The sequence below is a fragment of the Lagopus muta genome, chromosome 20 (genome assembly GCF_023343835.1).
Source record: "Lagopus muta isolate bLagMut1 chromosome 20, bLagMut1 primary, whole genome shotgun sequence".
In the NCBI taxonomy this organism is placed as follows: Eukaryota; Metazoa; Chordata; class Aves; order Galliformes; family Phasianidae; genus Lagopus; species Lagopus muta.
The window spans coordinates 9675183-9698861 of NC_064452.1; the positions used below are offsets into that span (position 1 = coordinate 9675183).

The 23679-nt window shown below is 60.7% G+C and overlaps 3 protein-coding genes across 8 annotated transcripts; all 3 read left to right on the forward strand.

The window, feature by feature from the left end:
* The first annotated feature begins 346 nt into the window (after positions 1 to 346).
* MLXIPL (MLX interacting protein like) lies at positions 347 to 15278 on the forward strand. 5 transcript variants are annotated; one of them, XM_048966855.1, is made up of 16 exons: positions 349 to 820; positions 4086 to 4192; positions 4364 to 4446; positions 4701 to 4790; positions 5458 to 5502; positions 5732 to 5930; positions 6267 to 6347; positions 10205 to 11008; positions 11237 to 11310; positions 11670 to 11844; positions 12425 to 12537; positions 12661 to 12813; positions 13024 to 13151; positions 13486 to 13609; positions 14668 to 14797; positions 14993 to 15278. In XM_048966855.1, exons 1-16 carry the CDS (start codon positions 525 to 527, stop codon positions 15100 to 15102), a joined length of 2712 nt encoding a protein of 903 aa, XP_048822812.1. In that variant the 5' UTR covers positions 349 to 524; the 3' UTR covers positions 15103 to 15278. The 5 variants fall into 5 exon arrangements, with proteins under 5 accessions (XP_048822811.1, XP_048822810.1, XP_048822812.1 ...); XM_048966856.1 differs by having other exon boundaries at positions 12694 to 12813; positions 14993 to 15277; XM_048966854.1 differs by having other exon boundaries at positions 347 to 820; positions 11673 to 11844; positions 14668 to 15110.
* A 119-nt stretch (positions 15279 to 15397) lies between these two features.
* Positions 15398 to 19877, forward strand: TBL2 (transducin beta like 2). The gene is made up of 7 exons (XM_048966858.1): positions 15398 to 15561; positions 15629 to 15759; positions 15827 to 16011; positions 16412 to 16563; positions 17693 to 17819; positions 18657 to 18809; positions 19173 to 19877. The coding sequence occupies exons 1-7, from the start codon at positions 15444 to 15446 to the stop codon at positions 19627 to 19629; spliced, it is 1323 nt and encodes a 440-aa protein (XP_048822815.1). The 5' UTR covers positions 15398 to 15443; the 3' UTR covers positions 19630 to 19877.
* A 206-nt stretch (positions 19878 to 20083) lies between these two features.
* Positions 20084 to 23679, forward strand: BCL7B (BAF chromatin remodeling complex subunit BCL7B). Of its 2 annotated transcripts, none has more exons than XM_048967021.1 (6): positions 20084 to 20235; positions 20603 to 20678; positions 20786 to 20882; positions 21644 to 21829; positions 22040 to 22119; positions 22532 to 23679. In XM_048967021.1, the coding sequence occupies exons 1-6, from the start codon at positions 20144 to 20146 to the stop codon at positions 22622 to 22624; spliced, it is 624 nt and encodes a 207-aa protein (XP_048822978.1). In that variant the 5' UTR covers positions 20084 to 20143; the 3' UTR covers positions 22625 to 23679. The 2 variants fall into 2 exon arrangements, with proteins under 2 accessions (XP_048822978.1, XP_048822979.1); XM_048967022.1 differs by having other exon boundaries at positions 21659 to 21829.

A 23679-nucleotide genomic window follows, 5' to 3' on the forward strand; every position in this document is an offset into this window, starting at 1 on the left:
CTTTCCCCTCGGCTGTCCGCAGCTCCGCAGCACGGCTCAGTGACTCCGCGAGCGTTGTGCAGAGCTGGATGCCCGTTGCTATAATTTGAGTTGTTTGCGTCCCTTAATCTGTATTTGTTCCCTCGGAAGTGCAGGGAGACGCACGAGGGCAGAGGCGCTGGGTAAACACCGCGCTGCTCTCCCTGCCGGCACCCCATCAGCTCCGGGTAAACACAGCCGACCGCCAGCGAGCGGTGGGCCGGGCGCCGGGCCGAGGGAAGGGAAGGCGAGCCGCGCCGCGGAGCCCGCAGCCACGAACGGCGGCCGTGGGCGGGATCAGCGCGCCGCTATAAGTGCGGCTCAGCGCCAGGAGCGCCTGCGCAGCCGGGCCGGGCCGCACCGCGTGGCTGGCGGTGCTGGCGGGCGAAGTGCGGTGAGCCGCAGCTCGGGAGCGCGTTGGCCGTGCCGGGGGCCGGAGGGGCGCGCGGTGCCGCGGGTTGGGCGCTGCCGGCACGCGGACCGAGGGCTCGTGACGGCGCCGGGCGATGGCTCGGGCTCAGCTGGGGCTGCCGAGCCCCTTCGCGCAGCCCCCGGTCGGACCGTGCCCCGACTCCGACTTTGACTCCGATTCCGAGGACGCGATCGCGGGCGGTGCGGGGCCCGGCGCCGGGCCGCAGAACCCCTCGCAGGTCATCCATAGCGGCCACTTCATGGTGTCATCCCCGCACCGCGACGCGCTGCCCCACCGGCGTCAGCGCCGCGCCGAGCCCTCGGCCGCCGATCCGCGGAGCATTGACCCGACCCTGACGCGGCTCTTCGAGTGCATGAGCCTGGAGTACAGGTGAGTCCCAGGGCGACTCGCTGATCCCCGGCTCTTTGGAGGCCCGGGCCCTGCTGATCGCCCCGTTGCTGATTGCTAAGTGCGAACCGATGGATGGTGTCCCGTCTGCTCTTCTGTTGGGCTGTGATGTGATGTCTGCTCACAAAATGCCGTCCTGGGAGGTTTCGGGGGGAAGGAGCTGGTGCTGGGGCAGCTGTCATGGAGCAGCTGGGGACTTCTTCCTGTCTTGGCACATCTTACCCGCTGTCCTCCAGGAGAGCTGTCGTCACCTCCTGCAGCTCTCGGCCTTTGGCCGGCCGGCCCAAAGCTGTACCCACTTGTCATGTTGCTCCAGTGCTCTGGACAGGATGGCTGCACAGTGCTTTGCCCAGGGCCTCCCGAAAGCTTCTCCCCTTTTCTCCAGCGAAGTCAGATGAGTGACTGTGCGTTCCTCTGGCCACGCACATCACCCAGGCCCGTGGGGACAGAGACCTGCCATCCCACACCTTGGTGACAGCAAGCTCCTGTTCCTTGCGTATTAGTGCCTGGGCCCGTGACCTTGGACCACATCCCCTCTTTCACCAAGACCCCTGAGCACACTCCGAACCTTACAGCAAAACTGTTGGTACAGCTTTCCCAAAAAGTCCCAGTGAAAACCTGGGATGGCAATCTGCTATTGATGCCTTGTGAAAACAAAGCCTGAGCAAAACAGGAAGTTCTGCCCATCTCCTGGTCCCACATCAGGTCTCACTTTCAGTTGCATCTCTGGCGTGGTGCACGGTGAGGTCACTCTCAGGAGCTGGTGAGAGCAGAGCTCTGCAGGAACTGGGTGATGCAGCCCATGTTCGCTCTTGTCATCGGCGTGACAGCCAAGATGTCCCCAGCTGAGTCACCCTGGGTGCCACGTATGGGTGGCACTGATGCACAGGGTAGCCCCGCTTCCCTTTTCTGTCGCAGCCCCACAGCTGCCCTACTTGCTGCATGGGGCTGGAGATGCCTGCATTGCCTTCATGTGCACTCTGAGCTCCAGAGCTTCTGGGGCAGAAAGGAGGGGGGCAGGTACACGTGGCTGGGGGTGGAGCAGACAGGAGCTGTATGCCGTCCAGAGCTCATGCTGCAGACATGGCTCCATCCCTTCAGGTGTCTTCTGGCCCCTCCTGGGCTTCTTTTCCCTCCTGCACTGAGCATGACAGCCCCAGGGCCATCACCGTGCCAAGCCGTAGCTGAAGGTAATGGCAGCCCTTGGCGAGGAGGATTCACAACAGCTACAAAGTGTTAATGGCACCCTTATTGGCCATCCCAGAGCCTGGAACATCAGCAATATCTCCTGGCTGCATTGTTCAGCATCCACGGGAGCAGATTTTGGTTGGCCCTGGATTAAGAGTAGCTGTGAGTAGTGGAATCCAGCCAGGGAAATTTTGCCTCTGGGTTGTACCCAAATTCACCCTTGGTTCTTCCCTTTCATGGATGCCTTTCTGTCCTTCCATGCTACCCCTCTCCATCTCACAGACATCATGTTCTGCAGCTCTCCAGTACCCTAAGAAGAGAGTCATACCAATCAGAGCTCAGGTTCTGCCTCCTCTGGAGGCTAAGGACTGAGAAATGGTCACTTTTCTGCCCACCCGGACTGGCGCTGTCTCTCCTGCCACAGAACAAGGAGGGGCTCTGCTGCTGCTACCTGCTGCTCCATGTGGTGGGAGGGCCAGGGGGGCTCATGTCAGCAAGGAGGGCCGTCCCTTGGCCTTCTCCCCTGCTGCAGCCCGTTTCCTTCACGCACCAACTCATTCCTTCCCCCTCCTTTTGGCGTGGACAGGGAGCAAAATACTCATTTTACCGCTCCGCAGGGGCGGCAACACTTGAACTTCTGGGCAGGCTGAGTGCATCACGGAGCAGACAGGAGCTGCTGGCTGCAGAGCCAGGGCTGGGCACAGGCTGAGCTCTGTGTGCCACAGCCGGTGGTGGGGCTCGTGATCCCATCCCTGCAGGGCAGCAGGACACCTGTGCTGGGCCAAGGTGCTGCCGCATCCCAATCCTCTTGTGGCTCAGTGCAGTGTTCACATCCATCTCCTCTGGGCAGAACTTCAGTAAAGGGTGGGGCCTCCTTCAAGGCAAACCAGTGTGCAAAGATCAGCCTGATAAGCTCCAAAACAGAAGGGAGAGATTCTCAATAATGGGAGAAAGAAAGCAGGCTGTGGCAAGGCCCAGAGGCATCTCCCCCCGTCCCCAGGTCCCGCAGCACACTGCAGCCCCACCAGCCCCACGCAGGGCCATGCACCCTGCTGCAGTGCAGGGCCGGGGCTGTGGGCTGGGGCTGCTCCTTTAAGCCAGTGGGCGGCGTGGGCAGCACCAGAGAGGAGTGTGGCTGGTAGCCTTGACCAGCAGGAGCTGGCCACGTGCCGGGGAAAGCCGTCCTTTCCATTGGCTCCTCTGCTTGGCAACGCTATGCTGTTTGTTTTGTGCCATGGGGAAAGTTCAAAATCCCTGCTGATAGCAGAGTGGCCAGTGCAGAGATAGAGCCTTAACCCTCTGCAGGCCAGAGTGGTGGGGACAGGGTCCTTCCTGGGCCCCAGGACTGAGCACAGAACCATATCTGCATCTCTCCCTGCCCTTCCTGCGGGCAAGAGCTCTGGCCCCCGGATGTGTTCCTACGTCAGCAACTGGGGGACCTGAGGGGTCTCTGCTCAGTATCTGCCTGTAGCAGGAAGAGCAGCCATGTAAGCTACTTTGCTCCACAGAGCTGAGGGACAGGATGCCCTGGGGTCTTGGAAGCAGCAGTGGGGGAGCCCTGACAGAAGCACTGCAGAGATGGGGCCGAGCAATAGCAGTGCTGAGCTCCCTAAGGACACCCTGCTGTCACCTGCTGAGTGCTCCAGAGATGTTGCGTGGGGTACGGCACACCTACCAAGCCCAGCTGTGACCTCATCTCCTCCCTGCATGCACAGGGGTCAGTGGGATCCAGAGCAGCACAGAGATCATTAAGGGACAACCTTTTGACTGGGGAGGAGTGCATGCACAGCCCTCCATGTGTGGATGCTGCCCATCAGAAGCAGCTTTGGTACAGCCGTGGGAGCAGCCAGCATCACCTGGGGAAGGTCAGGAATCCCGCAGCTGGGGATTCCCACCTCGGAGCCACATCTGCAGACTTGGGCAATCAGTGCCTCTGTGTGCCGTGCTGTGATCCCAGGGGCGCTGGAGGCCTTGCAGGATCAGCAAAGCTCCCAGACTGGAGTTGTGCCAGGGGTCCCAGCATGGTCCCCTTCAGCTCCTCCTCTCCTCGATGTTGCAGTGGGAAGCTGGTGTCACCAAAGTGGAAGAATTTCAAAGGGCAGCGGCTGCTTTGCCGGGATAAAATCCGCCTCAACAATGCCATCTGGAGAGCGTGGTACATCCAGTGTGAGTACAGGGCCGGAGCCTCTCCTGCTGAGCACCCGGCTACCCTGCAATGGCACAGCGGGTGCCCAGCCCTGCAGGCAGCCCACCATACCAGCACCCAGACACACGGGTACCCTCCCCTGCGCAGGGAGGGAGCTGCGGACGAAGCCAACTGTGTTTTCCCCTGAGCAGATGTAGAGCAGAGGAAGAACCCTGTGTGTGGTTTCATCACCCCCCTGGAGGGGTCAGAAGCTGATGAGCACCGCAAACCAGAGGTAGAGTATGGGCTCTCATGGCACCTGGGGCTGGGAGTGGGTGCGGAGGGCACAGCGAGGAGCTGCGGACACCGCAGAACTCCCATCCTCGCTTGCTGTGTTCGTGCACTTTGAGGGAGAAGGTGTTGGTGGTGTGTCCTGAGGACACATCAGGGTGCCGGGGGCAGGCATGGGCTGGCTGTGGGTGCAGGGCTGGGACCGGGGGTCGGCCCCGGGGTGCCGTATGGCCGTGAGCCCCAGTATTGCCCCTGCAGGCTGTGGTGCTGGAGGGCAACTACTGGAAACGGCGCATCGAGGTGGTGATGAGGGAGTACCACAAGTGGAGGACCTACTACAAGAAGCGGGTGAGTGGCTGTGCGCCTGCTGCTCCTGGTGGTGGTGCAGTACCTTGGCGTGCCCAAAATGGAGCTGATGGTTGTTCCCACGCTGATGGTGGCTGGGTTTTGGTGGCCCCATCCCCGGCCATGCGCAGTGCTGCAGCGCGCTCTGGCAGCCTGGATCGGGCTGGCTCTGCCCGGTGTGCTGCTCAGCCAAGGCTGGGCTTGGCAGCGCACCTGCAGTGCACGTGCTGCAGTGGGACGAGCAGCACTCGCTGCAGGGCCTGAGCTGGGCTGGGATTCGCTGGCAGCCGCAGCTCAGCCAGGCAGCACGTGTAACAAGGCCTGGTGTCCTGGTGTCACCCCGGTGTCACTCTCGGCCGTGATAATCTAGTGGTGGTTTAGGTGGCACCAGCTTTGGCTGCCCGCCACACGGGGTGGAGCGTGGTGCCAGCCTCCTCCTCGCTCATCTTGAAAAGGCTGGGGCGCAGCCCTGCACTGCTGCACTTAGCATTGAGGGCAGATGTGAAGCGGTGGCAGCCCGGGCCAGAGCCTGAGCAGGCAGCACGGTCCTGCAGGCTGCCAGGAGGTGACCGAGGGCCGGAGGACATGGCCTGCTGCTCCCTCACCCTGCCCAGCTCTGCCCTGTGCCCATCCCTGCTGGGGGCCGATCCAGGCTTTCTTCTCCTTCCAGCTCCGAAAGTCCAGCCGGGAGGGAGAGCTCTCCAGCCCGAAGCAGGTGAGTCTGCTGGGGAAGAGCCAGGCAGGGACGGTGGGATGTGGTGCACATCCCTGCACCAGGCAGCCTGGGAGAAGGGCAGGTGAAAGCTGTTGTTGGTGATGACCCCAATGGCTGTGGGAGGCATCGGGGTGCTGAATAGCTCTTTATGAGCACCAGCGAGCCAACCTGGAGGCCTCAGGCTGCCTGCAAGAAGTGCCCACTGGCTCCTTTGCACCATCTCATGCAGGACGAGGATGCCTGGAGACCAACAGAGAAATGGTGCAACCAGCTCTTCTGCAACGTGGTGCCCATGCTGCTGGGGGACCAGGAGGAGGAGCCGGGGGGTAGGCAGCACTTTGACTTGGACACATTCCTCTCGGACATCTCTGACACCCTCTTCACCATGACACAGATGCCCAGCGCCCACCAGGAGCTCCCTGAGGATGGTAGGTGACCCCCATGGGGCTACGCTCTTGCTGGAGGAGGAGGAGGAGCAGGCAAACAGCTTACTCATGGCACGTTGCTGCCTCTTGGCTTCGCTCCAAAAGCTGCAGCCTTGCCCAGAGGTTTCTGGGCCCTGAATGAGGCCTCAGACTGCTGCTGGGCAGAATGGTGGGAATGGGATATCTTCAGAGGTTGGGTCCCTGTGCTGTGGGGCAGAGTGCAGCCATGCAGGGTGAGGCTGGGTACTGGGATGGCTGTTGGTGAGGTCAGCAGTGCCAGCCCTGAGGTGGGGAGCTGGGAATGCAGCACCCTAACACTGCAGCTCTGTCTTCTTCCAGCATATATCGGGAATGCTGACATGATCCAGCCAGACCTGGCACCTCTGCAGCCCAGCTTGGATGATACCATGGAGATATCAGGTAAGAGCCAGCCTGCACACCTTGCAGCCCAACACAGAGCTGAGCTGGCCTGACAACAGCAGGTGCTGCTGGGGAGCCAGAAAGCACATCTGCTGTCTTGATCAAAGCAGAGGGATGGGAAGGGGCTGGGAGCCATGGAAAGGGGCTTCTGCAAGCAGAAGGTCACATCAGGAATATGAAGCTACCTGGGCTTGGCTGCAGACAGAGGACAGCTATCCCCACAGATGGAGGAAACTCAGGTTCTCTGACTCTGTTCCTCTCCTCACTGCACTCTTGCTGGAGGCCCTGTGCAGAGCTGCTGAGACCCCACGATGGGCTGTGCTACATCCTCTGAGGACGGGTCACGGTCCCTGCCAGGTTGGCCTTGAAAACCAAGTGGCACTGGTAGCCAGGACAGGCAGAGGGGCAAGCAGGGGACAAGCAGGCCATCCTGGCGGCACCTCCTCCCACAGTGCTACCACCAGGACCTGCCTGTGACACAGGACACTGCTGGAGCAGTGCGGTGTCCGTGAGCGCCGCAGAGTCAGTCAGGATGTGTCCTTGTCACGTGTGCGCTGTGCAGTGTACCCACGGCTGTGCCAGGGCCGGGCACTGCTGGTGTGGTGCCACATCGGAGACCTCAGATGCGCTGGAGCTGGTGGCATGGGCAGACTTTGCAGGGTGGGACCCCACAAGTGGCCTCAGGCAGCACCAGGCCTTGGGAGCCCTCGGAACACGTCCATGCCCTGCACACAGCCTGCCCAAGGCTCCTGCCGTGCTGCAGCCGCCTCCACCTCCCACTTCCCTCTGCTGGAGGAAGCACAGGCCCTTGCACCACACAGCCGCCGGCTGATGCAAGACCAGATGCTGGTGGGGAGCAGGGCAGCCATGGGGCAGGCTGCTGTGCCAAGGTGGGAAGCCCAGGGCTCAGCCCTCACAACTTCTTGCCCCCACATGGCCCTTTGGGCTGAGCCACAAGCAAACCTCAAAGGGGTCAGAATGACACCTGAGAAGTGTCCTTCCCCTCGCATATCCTGTGTGGTGCCGGAAGGCTGTGCTGACCCCTGAAGCAGCACCTCCTGACAATGACGCAGACCCAGTACCTCTGTCCGTGGGCAACGTTCCCTCATGCTGCTGGTGTGAGAACAGCGTGGCACAGCCTGGGAATGGCACGTGGCACCGTGGTGCCCATCCAAAGCAATGTATTTCTATGTGCATTTTCCCCAGGGTGCTGCCTGGGATAAAGCCCCTGCACTGTGATGCACAATCACAGTGGAGGTGTGGGTTGTGCAGGGTTGCAGCTTTGGCCACAGGACTGTGGGGTGAGAGGATGAAGAGCCCCTTTCAGGAAGAGGGCTGCTGCCAAACTCTGGGCGCTGCGTGCCAGAGCTGAAATGCCCCCAGCCCTGAGTGATGCCCCCGTGGCCACTTTTGCTGGCACTGTACACAGGGCCTGGGTCTGTGCCTCACAAACAAGGCCAGCGGGGCAGAGTGGGGGCTCGGGGCTCCTGTAGGGTCACGGGGCCATTCTGTGTCTGGGGACCGTCACCGAGCTCAGTGCCTGTCAGTCAGCAAGCACAAGCCAATCCCTAAATGAGGAACCACGTCGTGTCCTCAGTGGGTGCCAGAGCACAGTGTGGGGCGGATGGAGAAGTCCTGATGGCAGAAGCGAGGGAGCAGCCCAGCCCAGTGCCTGAGTGCTGCTGGCACTGCGCTCCAGGTAGGACCTGCACTGGGGCCCTGGGGCCAGGCTGTTGGTGTGGCATGACCCCATGGCACTGCCGTGCTCTCCCGGAGCCAAGGGCCAGCAATGGAGTGTCCCAGCCTTGGGAGCAGGCTCTGCAACAGGGGTCTCTTTGGAGAGCAGCCTGGTATTGGAGCAGAATGCTGAAGGCATGGTGTGCTGACCGCATGGGCTCTCATCCCCCAGGTGGCATCATGCTCTGGCCGCACTGCACAGCTTGGCAGCAGGTCTGGGCAGAGTGAGCAGAGAGAAGCATAGGTGAGAGCTGCAGGGTGGGGAAGGGATGGATGAGGTGGAGGGCAGGGGGCTGCCACCTGTTGTGCCAGGCAGCATCCACCACCCACTGTGGCAGCACAGCAAGCGAAACAAGAGGAATCGAATCTGCAGAGCTGGCCATCAGAAATGCCTTAAATGCATGCATAGCTTCAGTGCTGGTAGCAGGAGATGGCACAGCATAGGCACAGATGAGGGCTGGGGGCAGTTTGTGGGGCCAGGTGCTGCACCCCATTGGGCTGCAACCATGCCTGGCTGTGCCCCTGGAGGGCAGCTGTGGCTCTGTGCTGCTCTGAGTGTTTGCTGTGTCCCAGCCCCAGCCTGGGTGGGACTGGGACCAGGCAGAATTCCGCTCTGAGGAGGATGAACTGCTGCCCTGGAGGACAGTGGAGCTGGGAGGCTCTGAGTGTCTTGGAGGCCATTACGAGCATGGGAGTGCTTGGCAGTACTGCATACAGCCGACTGCCTGTAGCCGTGGGCTGGAAGAAGGAGGGTGGCAGTGCTGCTGCCCGCCCCTGTGAGGGGTGTGCAGCTGAACACCATTCCCAGACAGGGCACATGGGCTGCAGCTGCTGTGTGCAGGGCGGAAGGGAAGGGGCCGTGTCAGGGCTGAGCAGGGCAGGTGCAGCGTGCTGTGTGGCACTGCTGGGATGGTCACGGCATTTCCCTCTGGAGGAGCATTTGTTCCTCAGGTGTAGATTCAAAAAGTTGTCAGGTCCAGAGGCTTTGGCTGTCCCAGCCAGGGCGCTCCAGGCATGGGAGCCTATGCCAGAGCCTGGAGGAGCCCCTGCAGCACGGTTGGCACCAGGGGCATATTGGATGGGCAGGAGCAGCCCAGATGGGCTCAGGGCAGTGAGGGCCTGAGCTTGCACTGGAGCACGCACAACGGAGGTGTGAATGCTCATGAGCTGGAGAGCTGCTTGGATGCAGACCCTGTGCCAGAGGCTGTCAGGCGGCTGCCTGCAAATCCACCTATCACTCCCACTCTATCTTACAGGGAAATGCGTGGCCAGCAGCCCCATCCTCCCCAGTCACCTTCACCTTCTCCTGGTGGCAGTGAAACTGCACTGGCACGGTGCTGGCGGGCCCCGTCACTGAGCAGAGCTGTGTGGGGTGATGTGCCTGCAAAGCGTGTTTCAGTGGGGAGGTGATGCCCCAGGCAGCAGGCAGCGCTCCGTGCCACGGCGTCTGGGCCTGCGGAAGCATCAGGGCTGTGGGAAGGAGACAGGAAGGGAGAGGGAGTCGTGGCTGGGTCACGGGGCTCAGCTTCGGGAAGGCCATGGGATGTGGTTAGCCACAGGCAGCACGCACTGCAGCACTGGGGCTGGGAGGCAAACGCTTGCCCCAACTCCAGTGGGACCGTCCCCTGCGGCTCCAGGACAGTGCGACCCACAGGGCTGCCCCACATCTGCCCAAAGCCAGCTCTGCCACTGCCCCACAGCACAGGGGCTCAGTTTCTGCGCTGCTCAGGGCTGGCTGTGGGGGTGCAGGGAGAGCCCAGACCCCTGAGATGCGGTCTCAGCTGGGTGTTGGGGACGGGGTCTCCACCCCTGGGTGGTGTTCCTGGGCGGGTTTTCCTGTCCCAGTGTGCATGGCAAGGCTGGGCTGAGCGCGTGAGCTGCCTCTTCCCTCCCACCATGTGAAGCTCTGATGTTTCACAACCAGAACACCAAATCTGCCTGCAAAGCCAGGAGCTGATCCAGCTCTGCCAGGTGAACGTGAGGCCAGCAAATCCCTGCCAGTCCTGGATACAGCATGCGGCTCCCTCCAGCGTGCCCCAACCTTGCATCCCCCTCTCCAGGGGCAGAAGCACTCCCCAGGCCCCCACCACCCATCACCATCTCTCTGCTTCACCCCGCAGATATTTTCATCAGCCATCGGCCGCTGCCTGCGCAGATGCCACTGGGCTATCAGGAGCCGCCCTGCTTTGAGCCTCTCTATGGCAGTGGAGGAACTGTGCCCGCCAACCCTGATGCCCCGCTCCCACCCAGCCCTCTCCTCCAGGTGAGCGGGACCCTGGCCCGTGACCCATGGCCACCGGTGCCCGAGCCACCCCTCCTGACACAGCCGTGTCCCCCACAGCCCGGTGACGCCACCCAGCTCAGCCTCCACGGTGCCTTCTTTGGCCCTGAGCAGCCGCCGCTGGCCCCCGAGCCCCTCACCGCTGTGCCTGGCTGCCTCAGCCCCCAGCTCAAACCCAAGCCCTTGCTGCAGTATGGTTTCCCCAGCAAGTGCCTCGGCACGGAGCCACTCGGCCTCCCTTACACTGCCCCCAGCCAGGCCCCTGGCGCACCATTACTGGGCTCACAGCCGCCGTTTTCCCCTGCCTCTGCACCCCACTCCAAGTTCCCCTTCACCACCTCGCCCAGCCCCTCGCTCCTCGCCCACCCTGCATCCCCGCTGTCCGCGCCGTGCTTTGCCCAGCACACCCCGGGCCTGGGCTACGCCATGGACGTGGTGCCCCTAGGGTACCCCAGCCCAGCCGCGCCCCAGCACCTGCCCCCCGCCGCACCACCTGGGCCCAGGTTTGCTACCCCAAAAGGGCCGACCCCAGGCGAGCGGCCGAAGATGAAGGCTGGCAGCACCAAGGCAAAGAGGCCGGGTCCCCCTGTGACTACACAGCTGACAGTGTCCAATGCCTGCCTGACTCAGCTGCTGGCCACAGGTGAGAGGCAGCTGGGGAATCGAGTGATGGGGTGATCTGGAGGTAAGCAGGGGTGCTCGGGGGTGCTGGGAGAGGTGGGCTGCTTCCTGCAGCTGTCACAGCCTTCCCCGGGGCACATGGACAGATGGGCTGGTGCTCAGGGCTGGCACCGCCATGGAGCAGGAAAATGTCACCAAAGCACTGACAGCCTGATGCAGAAGTGCTCTTCTGCTCTCTGACTTCTCTCAGCCAAGCAGGAGCCAGCCTTCGATGCCCCACAAGTGCACGGCCCCGCACTCACGCCTGCGTCCCCAGCCTCTCCGGTAAGCACCCACCTATCTCCAGGTCGGGGACTGCTCCTTTTGGCGGGGAATTGCCTTCCTGTTGCTGAGGAATGAGGAGAGTGGAGAGAAAGCAGCACTGTGTGAAGCTCTTTGCAGAACAGAGTTTGATGCACATGGGGCTTGTGGCCAGGGTGCTGGGGGGCTCAGAGTGAGGCCGGGTGGGAGTCAGCCCCAGTTAGAGAACTGGCAGAGCAGGGACAGACCTCACCTTAGGGCCCTGTGGGGCTCCCTCCCCAGTCCCACTGTGGGTTTTGAGTAACCAAAGGGGCTCTGTGAACCTGCCACACATGGAGTGCTGACCCCAATCTCCTTCCTGCTTTCCTGTCTTCTCTCTGCAGCAGAGCGGAGTCCCCGATGTTCCTGCTGTCTTCCTGCCCAGAATGGCCCAGCTGAGCTCAGTGCTGTCTCCTGGCTCCAGCCCTTTGCAGGAGGTGCCTGTGATGCAGGCAGGTGCTGCACCAGGGCCGCTGCGGGTCCCCAAAGTAGAGCGGCTCTCCCCAACACCGGTGTGTGGTGAGTCTGGGTGCCCGCAGGATGCCCCATATCCTGCAGGGAGCTTGAACCAAACACAGTTGTTGGTTTTTTTCCTGAGAAAGCTCAATTTATTTTTTATTCCTACTGCTTTTAATTAACCACCTGAATGACAGTGATTTCATTCTGCTGGGGAGGGTGCCGACCTTTCGTCTGGCTCCTTCTCTGGGGAGCAAAACCATAAACAGGAAAAGACAAAATGTAGCAAGTGTCAGAATGTGGTTTTGAAAACCAGAGCTTGGTTTTAAGGCCGGAAGCACCCTGCTTTCACCCACAGAAACCAGACTGGGGCAGGAAGCTCCCTGCTCATTTCCGCTTCCAGTTGACTGCTGTAAACCACAGCCCTCAGGACTCTCTCCAGGTGGTTTCCACTCTGCTGGAAATTTAAAATGTCATGTCACAAACGCTTCCATTTGTTGTAAAAATGAAAGTGATTTGGGATGAGATGGGGCAACAAGACGTGGTCAGACACGGGGCCATCACTGAGGGGTTGACTGCCCCAGAGCCAGGGCAGTACTGCAGTGCTCGCACTCTCCTCAGCGCACCCCCTCTCATCCCCCAGGCAGTGACTGGCCCAAGCCTGGCCAGGTGTCCCCAGGAGCTGCTCCACCACCCGGTACCACCACCTCCCTGCACCACCCACCATCCCGTCGGGGCAGGCCCGACTCCAGCAAGGTATGGTGGGAGCGAGCGTTGCCTTTTACAGGGGCAGCTTCTCCTTGTGCACCCCCTTCCCACTGACCCCACATTCATCCCCACGCTTGATGCATGCTTGGGGCCAGCCTGTCTCCAATGCAGGGAGAGGCCCAAGGCCATCTCTGCTGCCTGCAGATGGAGAGCCGGCGCATCACACACATCTCTGCTGAGCAGAAGAGACGTTTCAACATCAAGCTGGGCTTTGACACACTGCACAGCCTGGTGAGCACGCTGAGTGCCCAGCCCAGCATTAAGGTGAGCACACAGCGCTGCACGGGCTGGCGCTGGGCATGCAGGGACGCGGGACATCGCTCGGTGATGACATGGCCGTGGCTGCGCCGGCGTGCACACATTGTACCTAGGGCCTGCTGCCCGGTGCCAAGGCTCAGCAAAGGAGCACGTGGCCCCTTGTACCCTGCCTGCCCCAGGAGCTCCCTGTGCCATCCCACCTCTGCCACCCTGCAGGTCAGCAAGGCCACCACCTTGCAGAAGACTGCTGAGTACATCTGCAAACTGCAGCAGGAGCGGGCGGCCCTCCAGGATGAGGCGCAGCGGCTGCGGGAGCAGATTGAGGAGCTCAACAGCTCAATCAAGTAGGGGGGCATGGCTTGGGGGGGCAGCAGGGAGCTGCTGCCTGCATCAGCACAGCCAGGCAGGACAGATGGCAGTGCCAGGGGCAGCAGGCTGCAGCATCTCTTCTGAGCACTGCCTAGATCCTGCGTTTATCTGTGTTCCCTGTCGTGGGGCAATGCTCAAAAAGCGGTGCTGTGTGTGATGTGCTGCCCTGAGAACAAGATGCTGTCTGCTTGAGACGTGCAGAGCTACTGAGCCCTGCTGCACACTGGGGTCCTCTTCCCGTGTGGGGCAGCTGCCGTGTGCCCCACAGCCTTGTACCTGTGGCCCCACAACACTGTTTGTGCCCTACAGCCTGTGCCAGGAGCAGCTGCCAGCCACTGGGGTGCCTATCACGCGCCAGCGCTTCGACCAGATGCGCAGCATGTTTGACAGCTATGTGCGCTCCTCCACACTGCACAACTGGAAGTTCTGGATTGTATCCTTTGGGACAACATGGGCTTCTCACTGCCCCTTCCACTGTACACCAGGTCCACTCTCCCCTCCAGCTCCATGTGGGATCCCTCCTGCTTGAGAGGCTCTGTGGGCAACGTGGAGGAGACATGCTCAGATGCTTAGAAGAAACTCCTGTTACAAGAGAGCAACCAGAGTAGGAATAAATGGCCACTCCTTGGGGAGCAGGGGAGTCACCACAGATCTGAGCTTGGGATTGCCATGCAGGCATTTGCTCCCAGTAAGTTGTGTTGAGATGCAGCAGCCATCTGTTAGAGACTGGGAAAGGATCAGACACAAACCCAGGAAAATAATGGTTTCACCTGGGTGGCCACCATGGCTTACCCTGGAGAATGGGGATTAAGTTGGATACAAATCTTTGCATGTTGGAAGGATGGAGGGGAAAAGGAATGGTTGCCAAGGAGGTCAGAAGGCCGGGCCATCTTCTCCATGAAGGGGGATTACACACATTGTAGCCAAGTCTGAAAAGACCATGAGGTCTGCAAATTGCCTGGCGGTAGAGGCACACGCAGAACATGCACAGACAGTAGCAAGCAGCCCCTGACACAGGTTTTGGGAGATAGGGTTCCTTCCACAGTACAGTGAGGGTACTGAAGAGGATTCCAGGATATGGGTATGGTGGAGGCACCTGCTGGGGATTACTGCACACACAGTCACCACCCCCCAGCATTGGGTGCACCCAAGGGAGCACACGTGCTGGGTGCTGCACCCTGCTCTCAGGCACCTGCAGAGGGCATGGCAGGAGCTGGCTCTAGGCCTTGTTTAGAAGAGCTGTCCTGCATTGGGGCAGCCCTGGCTGCAACATGGGCTGTGCCTTTCAGCCTCTGGTTCCCCACACACTGTGGTTCCTTGCCTGCGAGCAACAGGTGGGGCTTTGAGGGCCCCTTCCTGGCTGCTGCCACCCTGGAGGCCACCGAGTTGTACAGGGCACCCAGCACAGCTGCATTGCAGGCAGGAGAGGGCTGTTCACACCAGACAGGGCACCACAGCCATCACGATGCTTATCTTTAACCACTTCAACAGTTCAGTGTCATTATCCGGCCCCTCTTCGAGTCCTTCAACGGCATGGTGTCCACGACCAGCATGGAGAGCCTCACGCAGACGTCCCTGGCCTGGCTAGAGCAGCACTGCTCCCTTCCGGCGCTTCGGCCCTGTACGTGGCTCCGTGCGGCCCCGCCGCTCCCGATGGAAGCCGGAGGCCCCGACATAGGCACCGCTCGGTCCCTCGGCGCTGCTGCCACCGCTGCTGCTCATTTATGTGCTCGGTGCCCTCATAAATGACTGCGGCGAGACCGGGGGCTGCCACCCGCCCCTGGCCGGGTCCTGACGTCCCCGCGTCTCCCCGCAGCCATCCTGAGCTCCCTGCGGCAGCTGAGCATCTCCACCTCCATCCTCAGCGATCCCGCCCGAGTTCCCGAGCAGGCGGCGCGGGCCGCGGCCGGAGGCGGCCCCTCCTAGCGCCCAGGGACCGGGCCGGGCAGCGCCGACGAGAGACAACGGAACAATTCGGGAGAGAGAGAGAGGGAGGGAGGGAGGGAGGGAGGGAAGTGCCACCGCAACACCACGCAGCGCTCGCGGAACCCGGCCGCGTCCGCACCATAAAGCCCTCGGAAGTCCGCAGCGCACCGCTCCTCCTTCCGGCCGCGTGGGGCCAGCGGGGCGGGGCCAGCAGGGGTGTGGGCGGGGCCAGGTGGGAGGGGCGCGACAAGGAGGGGCGGAGCCGCGGCTCGGCGGAGCCGCGGCTCGGCGCACGCGCGCTGGGTGTCGCCGCCCGGCGGCGCTGAGGTGGCGGCGGGAAGATGGAGGCGGTGGCGCTGGGAGCGGGGCTGGGGCTGCTCCTCGCGCTGCTGCTGCTGGCGGCCGCCCTGCGCCGCACCGCCCCGCGGGGATCGCCGGCTGCCCCGCCGCGGGATGAGGGTGAGTACGAGTACCGCTCCCTTTCCCCCTCCGTCCCGTGCCCCCCGCTGAGCCCCGCTCCCCGCAGGCGCCGGGGCGAACGGCCCCTCCGCCGCCAGGCCCGAGGGCCCCCGGAGGACGAAGCCGCCGGTTCGGGCGCGCAAGGAGAAGCCGGGACAGCACAGCTTCACGCACCGCCTACTGGCCGCCGCCCTCAAGGTACCGCGCCGCCCCACCGGAGCCCCCCGCCCCCGCCCCGCCGCCCCTGACCGCCGCTCCCCCGCAGGGCCACAGCGGTTCCGTGAGCTGCCTGCACTTCAGCGGCGGCGGCAAGTACCTGGCGTCCTGTGCCGACGATCGCACCGTGCGGCTCTGGAGCACCCGCGACTTCACGGCGCGCGAGCACCGCTGCCTGCGGGCCAACGTGGAGCTGGACCACGCCGAGCTCGTCCGCTTCAGCCCCGACTGCAGGTGGGGCCGAGAACCCGCCCGCCCCTCGCAGAAGTCCCGTGGGGGATCGGCAGCGCCGCCGATGCGGGACCCGCCACGTTAACGCGGTGCTCGCCGCCCCGGTGCGAGGGCTGTGCGCGGGGAGCTGTGAGGGCCGCGGGCTGGGAAGGCTGCGTGGAAAGCTTTCCTTGGCGCTGGTGAAGTGGCTCTGCAGAGTGGAAGGGAGGTCGCTTTCAGGTGTTCCTTTCCATTTCGGTGCCGCGGTTAAGCTAACGCAGGGAAAGCTCGGTGCCCTCATAAAACACAACTGATCTGTCACCTTTCCTCCAGGTGCCCCGAATGACTGATAACTCACCTGCCGTAGCTAGGCTGACAGTGGCAACCTGCTGCTTAATGGCTCAGTTACCGTCCTTCCACTTAGGGCGATCATTGTCTGGCTGGCAAATGGAGAGACAATTCGTGTCTATAAAATGACGAAGAAGGACGACGGCAACTTCACCTTCACTGCTTCTTCTGAGGACTTCCCAAAGAAGCACAAAGCTCCTGTCATTAACATAGGAGTTGCAGAAACAGGTATGGTAATGGCGAGCTGCTCACCTGCCGCGGCCCTCCGGATCCACCTTGGTTTCCTTTTTGAGCAACAGCTGCTGGGTTGAAAATGTTAAGAGTTCTTGATTTACTCAAGGGCTGCTTGATTCTCTGTTTTTCTGGTTCTTATGTTTTAGCCTTTGCTTACTACTAAGTGAGTTGGAAGACATAATTGGAGGAGAGAAATTTCTGTGTAAGCTCAGAATTACCTGATTTGTACAGGTATTATTTTAGGCTTTTGGGAACGCTGCTGAAAAGAGATCTGGTCTCAGTACTGAGAGCATTGCTATTCTCTGGCTTGGCAGTCTTGCTTTAGCCAGTGAGAAATGTCTCCAGTGAGTTCCGGGATTCAGGAGCATAGGATGTACCTTGGACTTCTGGTGTCTCCTAGAACAGAGCCTGAGGAGGGCGAATGTTGATGGCAGAGGGCTTGGTGGATTCATGCTTCAGCTGTGTGACAGTGAACAGTTGGCAGTGGGTGGATGCATGTTCCACTCTGTAAGAAAAAAGCCCATAAAATTTTAAATGAGGTCTTTGTTTGGCTGCAAGAGTGAAAATTGAAACCCTGTAACAAGTAGCTTGAAGGTAACTTTGCAACTCAGTGTCTATGCTGAGACAAACAAGGGGAAGCACTGCAAGTGGAAACCAGCAAATACCCAAAATGCTGACACCGCCAGTAATCAGGGACAAAAGTAGTGTGACTTCTAATCAGCTACGAGTCTACGATCCCTGACTTGAAAGCTTGAGATACCTCTTCTGGTTAAAATACAACTTGATCAAGTCTGCTACATTACCTGAGCATAGTACTGAGCTTGGCAAGTGGGATCTGAAAGATACTGGGCAGGAAGCTCAGGGGGTCTCTGGGTTGGCAGCTGTGAGCTGCTGAGTCCTGACTGAACACTAACGCGTACCCAGGAGGTGAGCCTGCTGCCACGGCTTTTCACTCTGTGCCAGGACAGAAGCACTGATGTTTTGGTGCTGCTTTTTGTTTTCTTGACAGCTCTGATGCAGACAGGTTGCTCTGCTCAGGACTGTTACAGCTGTTGGTGACTGTGGCAGCTTTAGGCCTAGGAACTCTCCTGATCTCTGCCTTTTTTCCCTCCCTGCTCTCCAGGAAAGTTTATCATGACAGCTTCCAGTGACACCACCATCCTGATCTGGAACCCGAAGGGTGAAGTCCTTGCCAGCATTAACACTAACCAGATGAACAATGCCTATGCTGCTGTGTCACCCTGTGGGAGGTGAGGAACATGCAGGTATTCCAGGCTGCTCCTGCTGAGTGGGAAGCCATGACAATAACCAGGAACCACTCTCCTTCTCAGAGGACATCATCAGTTCAGAACATCTGCAGTTTGCTGTCACTGTAATGCAATTTTCTGAGGGTTCCACGTTTTTCTAATGATTCCTGCTCCCAGGAGGAGTCTCTCTGGGAGTGCTGACTCCCACCCGTGGTCTCAGACATTTGGTGCTTTGTTGGAGTGTCTCAGTACTGCTGCTCCTGCTGACCACCTTCTGAAGCACTGAGGAGAGCAAAGAACATTGGCAGTGATGGCAGAGCTGGGCCAGTGCAAACTGTTTGTGCAAAGCGAGTAATGTTCCTAGCAGTTGTTTTTAAATTTCTAAATATTAATAACAAAATTGGAATTTTTACAACCAAGAGGTTACTTATCAGGAAAACCTTGTTCTTGGCTCTGTCTCTAACCTGTTGCTGTAGCAGGACAGTTGTTATGCACCAGTTGCAGTGACTCTATGGGTCAGAGAACTTAAGTTTCTTAATTTTTACTAAGGAGTTTCTCTTAAGGCTGTTAAGTTGTAGAGTTGCCTTGTCCCCCGGTGGCCTTCCATAGTGTTCCCTTTACCAGCCTGGTTTCAGTGAAAATTGGAAAACTCTTTTCCAGCAGACCAAAGCAAAGATTTGAATGTAGGTGTCTGGTTAGGACTGATTCACAGAGCACTTTCTCTGCAGCCCTCGAGAGGCAGGAGGGAGAGCTCTGCAGTGCTGTGGCTGAGAGCCAACCCTATGACCCAGCCACAGCAGTGGTCTGTAAGAGCCTGGCTCTGTTTTTTATTTTATTCAGGTTTGTAGCATCATGTGGCTTTACTCCTGATGTAAAGGTTTGGGAAGTGTGTTTTGGCAAGAGCGGAGACTTCCGGGAAGTGACCAGGGCTTTTGAGCTGAAAGGCCACACTGCTGGTGTATATTCCTTCTCCTTCTCTAATGACTCGAGGCGGTAAGCGTGCTATATCACTGTGTGAAGGAGTACCCTGAGGACACGTGTGCTCACCCCCTTCCTGTGTGCCTGAATTGCCCATCCATACTCAAACCTGTGCCCACTCCTGCCCCGGGGGCCTCCCTGGGTGTCCAGGGACTGCCTTGGTCCATCCTCATCCTCCCCATGGGTTTCCTCCTGTTGGTTGACCATCCTCTTTGCTCTGGGAGGGGGACAATAACCCCATGTGTACACACGTTTCCAGGCTCACGTTTTGCAAATCTCTGTCCACAAAGCAAAGGATTCCTGCTTTGCAGAAGTGGAAAGCGAACAAGTGTGACCCAACTTCCTCGCAGTAACCTACGGTTTATGTCCCGCCTTTAGGATGGCAACCATTTCCAAGGACGGGACGTGGAAATTCTGGGACACAGACGTGGAATACAAGAAGCAGCAGGACCCGTACCTGCTGCTGACCAGGAGGTGCGAGGTGTCGGAGCCGTGCCGCATCGCGCTGTCCCCCGACGCTCGCGTGGTGGCCATCTCCTGCGGCACGACCATCGCCGTGTACAACACGCGCCGAGGGGAGGAGGAGGAGCGCTTTGTCGGCGTTCACGGACAGCACATAGCAGACTTGGCTTTTGACACCACCGGCCGCTTCCTGGCGTCCTGCGGCGACCGGGCCATCCGCGTGTTCCACAACACCCCCGGCTTCCGCGCCGTGGTGGAGGAGATGGAGACCATGCTGAGGAAAACCACCACCAAAGCCACCCGGGAGCGGCTGGAGCAGCAGATCGCCGGTGCCAGGAAAGCGCTGGCTGCCATCTGCGGCAGGAAGCAATAGCGGCTCCGTGCGGGAGCGGCGCGCTGGGTTTGACCGATAAAACAGCGAACAGATTGCAATAAAAGAGCGCTCACGGCTTTCCCTGCCTGCTTTCTGCCCCTGGCAGCACGGAGGGCGCACGCTCCTCTGGCGGAGGGAGGGGCGGGGCGGGAGGAGCCGGCACGGGACCGCTGAACGGGCCGAGGCTGCGAGGAGCGGCTCCGGCCCACGGCTGCCGGGCGCGGGGCGGCGCGGAGCGGCGGTAGAACCCTGCCGCAGCGCCAAGCCCCGCCCCGCACAAGATGGCGGACGCTGGCCCCACCTTCGCGCCTCCTCCTCGCGCGCTTCGGGCGGGGCGTGCCGCGCAGGCGCAGTGCGCTCTCCGCGCGGCGGGCGCCCCTCCCCCGCCTCCCTCCCCCCGGGCGTGGCGTGCCGTGCGCCGTGACGCTGCGCGCAGCGCGTGGGCGGGGCGCGCGCATGCGCAGGGGACGGCGGCGGGTGCTGCGGAGCCGGGGCTGCCGGGGCTGCGGGCGCCATGTCGGGCCGCTCGGTGCGCGCCGAGACCCGCAGCCGCGCCAAGGATGACATCAAAAAAGTGATGGCGGCCATCGAGCGCGTCCGCAGATGGTGAGAGGCGGGGCACGGGGGGGTGGGGCCTGTCGGCCCGCAGCCAATCACCTCACCACCCGTCTGCCGGTGGAAGCGCTCCGGGAGCGGGCGCCCAATCAGAGCGCTGCATGCGGCGGCGGGCGGTGCTAGGGGGGCGGCGGCCAATCGGCTAGCGAGTGTGGGAGGGAAGCGGAAGGGCGGGTGACGGACAGGCCGGTAGACCAATCACAAGGAGGGGCGGTGGCCGAGCGGCGGGGCGGGGCCGCGGTTTGGACGGGCGTTTCCCTGGGCCTATCAGAGCCGCCTGTGCTGCGGGCGGGGGCTGTCAGGTGTGGGCGGGGTCTGCCGCCGCGGTGCCGGGCGCGCTCTGATGCCGTGCCTGCAGGGAGAAGAAGTGGGTGACGGTGGGCGACACTTCGCTGCGGATCTTCAAGTGGGTGCCGGTGGCCGACAGCAAGGAGGTGGGTGCCGTGCTGACCTCACCCTGCTGCGCTCCGCGGCTGCTGCCGGAGAGCTGTGTCCCACCCGCCCCTGACATCGCCTTTCTGCTTTCCTTCCTTTCCTCAAGAAAGAGAAATCCAAATCGAGTGGCGGCGTTGCACGGGAGCCCAATGGTTTCCCCGCTGACTCGGCTGCCAACTCCTCGCTGCTCCTCGAGTTCCAAGGTGAGTGCAGCCTGCGGCAGTGCGGTGTGCAGGGACACAAGGTGCGCCCCTCTGATTTGCTCTGATTTGCTCAGACTGCCTCTGTGAGCCTACAGGCGGTGTGTAGCAGAGCTGAGCAGCACGCAGGCCGGTTGCTTGAGCCGAACATGGGTATATACCTGTCCCAGGCCTCCCCGCTCAGCCCTCAGTGTGTCTGAGGAGCATCAGGCTATGCATTACACTTCCAGTACATGCAGGGCGTAGGTCAGTCTTGCAGATCTGCAGTTTGGCCCCCACTTTACCAGGAAAACCAGAGCTGCCTTCTCTTCTGGGACAGAAGTTGAGTGTTGCTCTGGCGTTAGATTGCTACCTTGCACACAGAAGAGGCACAGAGCTCTGGTACCAAAGTAAGAGGCCTCATCCTTTTGAATGTCTGTGCAGTAGGGAGAGTCCACGGTGGCCTTGCACAAGCTGCAGGTGTAAGATCTGACAGAGCAGAGCTTTGTGTTGCCCCTGCACACTGCGTTTATTTTTCTGAATTGCTCAGGGTCACTTCTCCTCTGCTCAGCCTCTGCATATCCCCAGGTAGAATCATGCACTGTCCTGTGCGTCAGCTGTATCTTAATGGGGAGTGCTGCGTTAGGAAGCTCTTGCTGCTGATCAGTGACTTTGTGAATCCTCTGTACCTTAAACACTGTGCTCTTCCTTTTCCATGAGATCCCAGCTCTCAGTGCTGCCCTTGGCTGCTTGTGCTGCTGGGTCAAGGTACTCTTCTTCACTAGGTGCTGTTTCTGCAGATGAGAACAGCAACCAGAGCTCCCTGTCAGACGTCTACCAGCTCAAGGTGGACAGCAGCCCCAACTCCAGCCCCAGTCCCCAGCAGAGTGAGTCCATGAGTCCTGCCCACACATCTGACTTCCGTACGGATGATTCACAGCCACCCACACTGGGGCAGGAAACTCTGGAAGGTGAGCTCCATGATATCTGGGCATGGCTGCTTAGCTGGGGAGAGGGAGGCGTCCAGCTGGACCAGGGAGCCCAGGGAGGGTGCTGCTGGGTCCAGGACAGAGCTGCCTCCTTTGTGCGGCTTGTGGGGCAGGAAGGCTGAGGCACCTCTGCCTGAGGGCTCAGCAGGCTGCACCTGAATCTGCCATATGTTAACTTTCTCTTCCTTCCAGAGCCCTCTCTGCCTTCCTCGGAAGTTGCTGATGAGCCTCCCACTCTTACAAAAGAAGAGCCGGTCCCCCTTGAGACTCAGGTAAGGAAGGGAGAATAGAAACCATGTCTAAATGCATGTCACCCATCTTAGTCCTTTCCCCTGGGCACCTTTCTTTGATTTCTCATTATAGCAGAAACATCAAAAAGTCTGAAACTGCCCCCAGGAGCTCCCCAGACCTCCTGGCAAGTTGTGTTGTGATTCACTTCAGGTTTTAGGGCATACATTGTGTGCAGAAACTATGTGGAGGTGGATTAAAAAATTGGTTATAGTTGGCTCCAGGGCTGGAGTGGATTCTCTCTCTTGATGCCCAGGGGCTCATTTAGCAGCCTGACTCACAGAGGAGAGCCCAGGCTGTCTCCACAGGGTGACACACAGCCTCGTCCAGCAGCTCCACGTGGCCTTGTAGGCGTGCTGAGCTCCTGTCACGGCTGGTGACCTCTGGCTCTTGCAGGTAACTGAAGAGGAGGAGGACTCTGGCGCACCGCCTCTGAAGAGATTTTGTGCCGATCAGAACTCTGTGTGCCACACAGCCTCGGAGAGCTAGCCTGCCCATCCCCGGGGAGAGCCTTCGCCAGACCCTCGCAGAGCTGCCTGCCCTTCCCTGGGGAATGGGGTGCTTCCCTGGCCTGCCCTTCCCAAGGGACAGGGCGCTCCTGCTGCCTCGCCATCCAGCCTGCCCTGCCCTCAGGGGCAGGAGCCTCCCACCAGCCCCTGCAGAGGCAGCCTGCAAGTGATTTGCCCAGCTGAATGGGGCTGCCACCAGTACCTGCAAATTTGCCTCTATTTATTGGCTCCCACTCTCCCTGCTGATCTGTGCTGTAGTGGCGTGGGGTCTCTGGTGCGTGGTCTGCATGCTCAGGGGGAGGGATCCTTGGGATGCCCCGCTCTCCATCACCCCTAACGCGCTGGCAGATGCTGTTTGCCTGCTTCTGGATCCACTGTCCACCCTGTCCCGCGTGCTGGGAACAGAAGAGCCATGTCCCATCTGCAGAAAGTGATGTGTCTTCTCCCTTGTGACCGTAGTCTGGGGCGTTCCTGCTGTAGGTGCGAAGGGCAGAGGAGGGAGGGGGGAGCGCCCTGAGAATGAAGGCAGTGGCCCTCCGTGCCGCTGGGACACCGTGCAATAAGCTGCTACTAAGCCATTGGAAGAGAGAGGAGCGCTGCCATTTTGGAGGGCAGGTACTGAACACATCAGCCGTGCCTGCCGCTTCTCTGCCTCCAGGCCCTCACAGAAGCTTCTGCCCTCACAGGACAGGCAGGGGCTGGAGTGATGTGGGGCTGGGAGGGAGCGGGGCTGCCGGCACTGCCGTGTCCCATCTGGTCCTGCACCCTGCTCCTCTCCTGCCCACTGTGCTCCCCAGGTACGCCCCGTCCCCTCTGGACAGGACACAGGAGGGTGCAGGAACCCCTGGAGAGCCCTCCCGTGCCCCCATTCCCTGCTCCCCGCACCGGCACCCCGCTGGGCCCCCCCCGCTGCCACTGCATGTCCCGCCATCTGTGATCGAGCCTGGCGAAGCTGAAGGCGCGGCCGCGCGTGGAAGTGGAAAGATATTTTAGCACTGAATAGAATATTTTTAAAATTAAACTATTTGAAATACA

Excerpts from the sequence above, each read along its gene's own strand:
- MLXIPL (XM_048966853.1), top strand. The coding sequence starts at position 525 with ATGGCTCGGGCTCAGCTGGGGCTGCCGAGCCCCTTCGCGCAGCCCCCG. Across the intron at positions 4,791-5,457 it reads GGACCTACTACAAGAAGCGG|CTCCGAAAGTCCAGCCGGGA; the intron begins GTGAGTGGCTGT and ends TTCTCCTTCCAG. Across the intron at positions 5,503-5,731 it reads AGCTCTCCAGCCCGAAGCAG|GACGAGGATGCCTGGAGACC; the intron begins GTGAGTCTGCTG and ends CATCTCATGCAG.
- TBL2 (XM_048966858.1), top strand. The coding sequence starts at position 15,444 with ATGGAGGCGGTGGCGCTGGGAGCGGGGCTGGGGCTGCTCCTCGCGCTG. Across the intron at positions 15,562-15,628 it reads TGCCCCGCCGCGGGATGAGG|GCGCCGGGGCGAACGGCCCC; the intron begins GTGAGTACGAGT and ends CGCTCCCCGCAG. Across the intron at positions 15,760-15,826 it reads TACTGGCCGCCGCCCTCAAG|GGCCACAGCGGTTCCGTGAG; the intron begins GTACCGCGCCGC and ends GCTCCCCCGCAG.
- BCL7B (XM_048967021.1), top strand. The coding sequence starts at position 20,144 with ATGTCGGGCCGCTCGGTGCGCGCCGAGACCCGCAGCCGCGCCAAGGAT. Across the intron at positions 20,883-21,643 it reads GCTGCTCCTCGAGTTCCAAG|GTGCTGTTTCTGCAGATGAG; the intron begins GTGAGTGCAGCC and ends CTTCTTCACTAG. Across the intron at positions 22,120-22,531 it reads CGGTCCCCCTTGAGACTCAG|GTAACTGAAGAGGAGGAGGA; the intron begins GTAAGGAAGGGA and ends TGGCTCTTGCAG.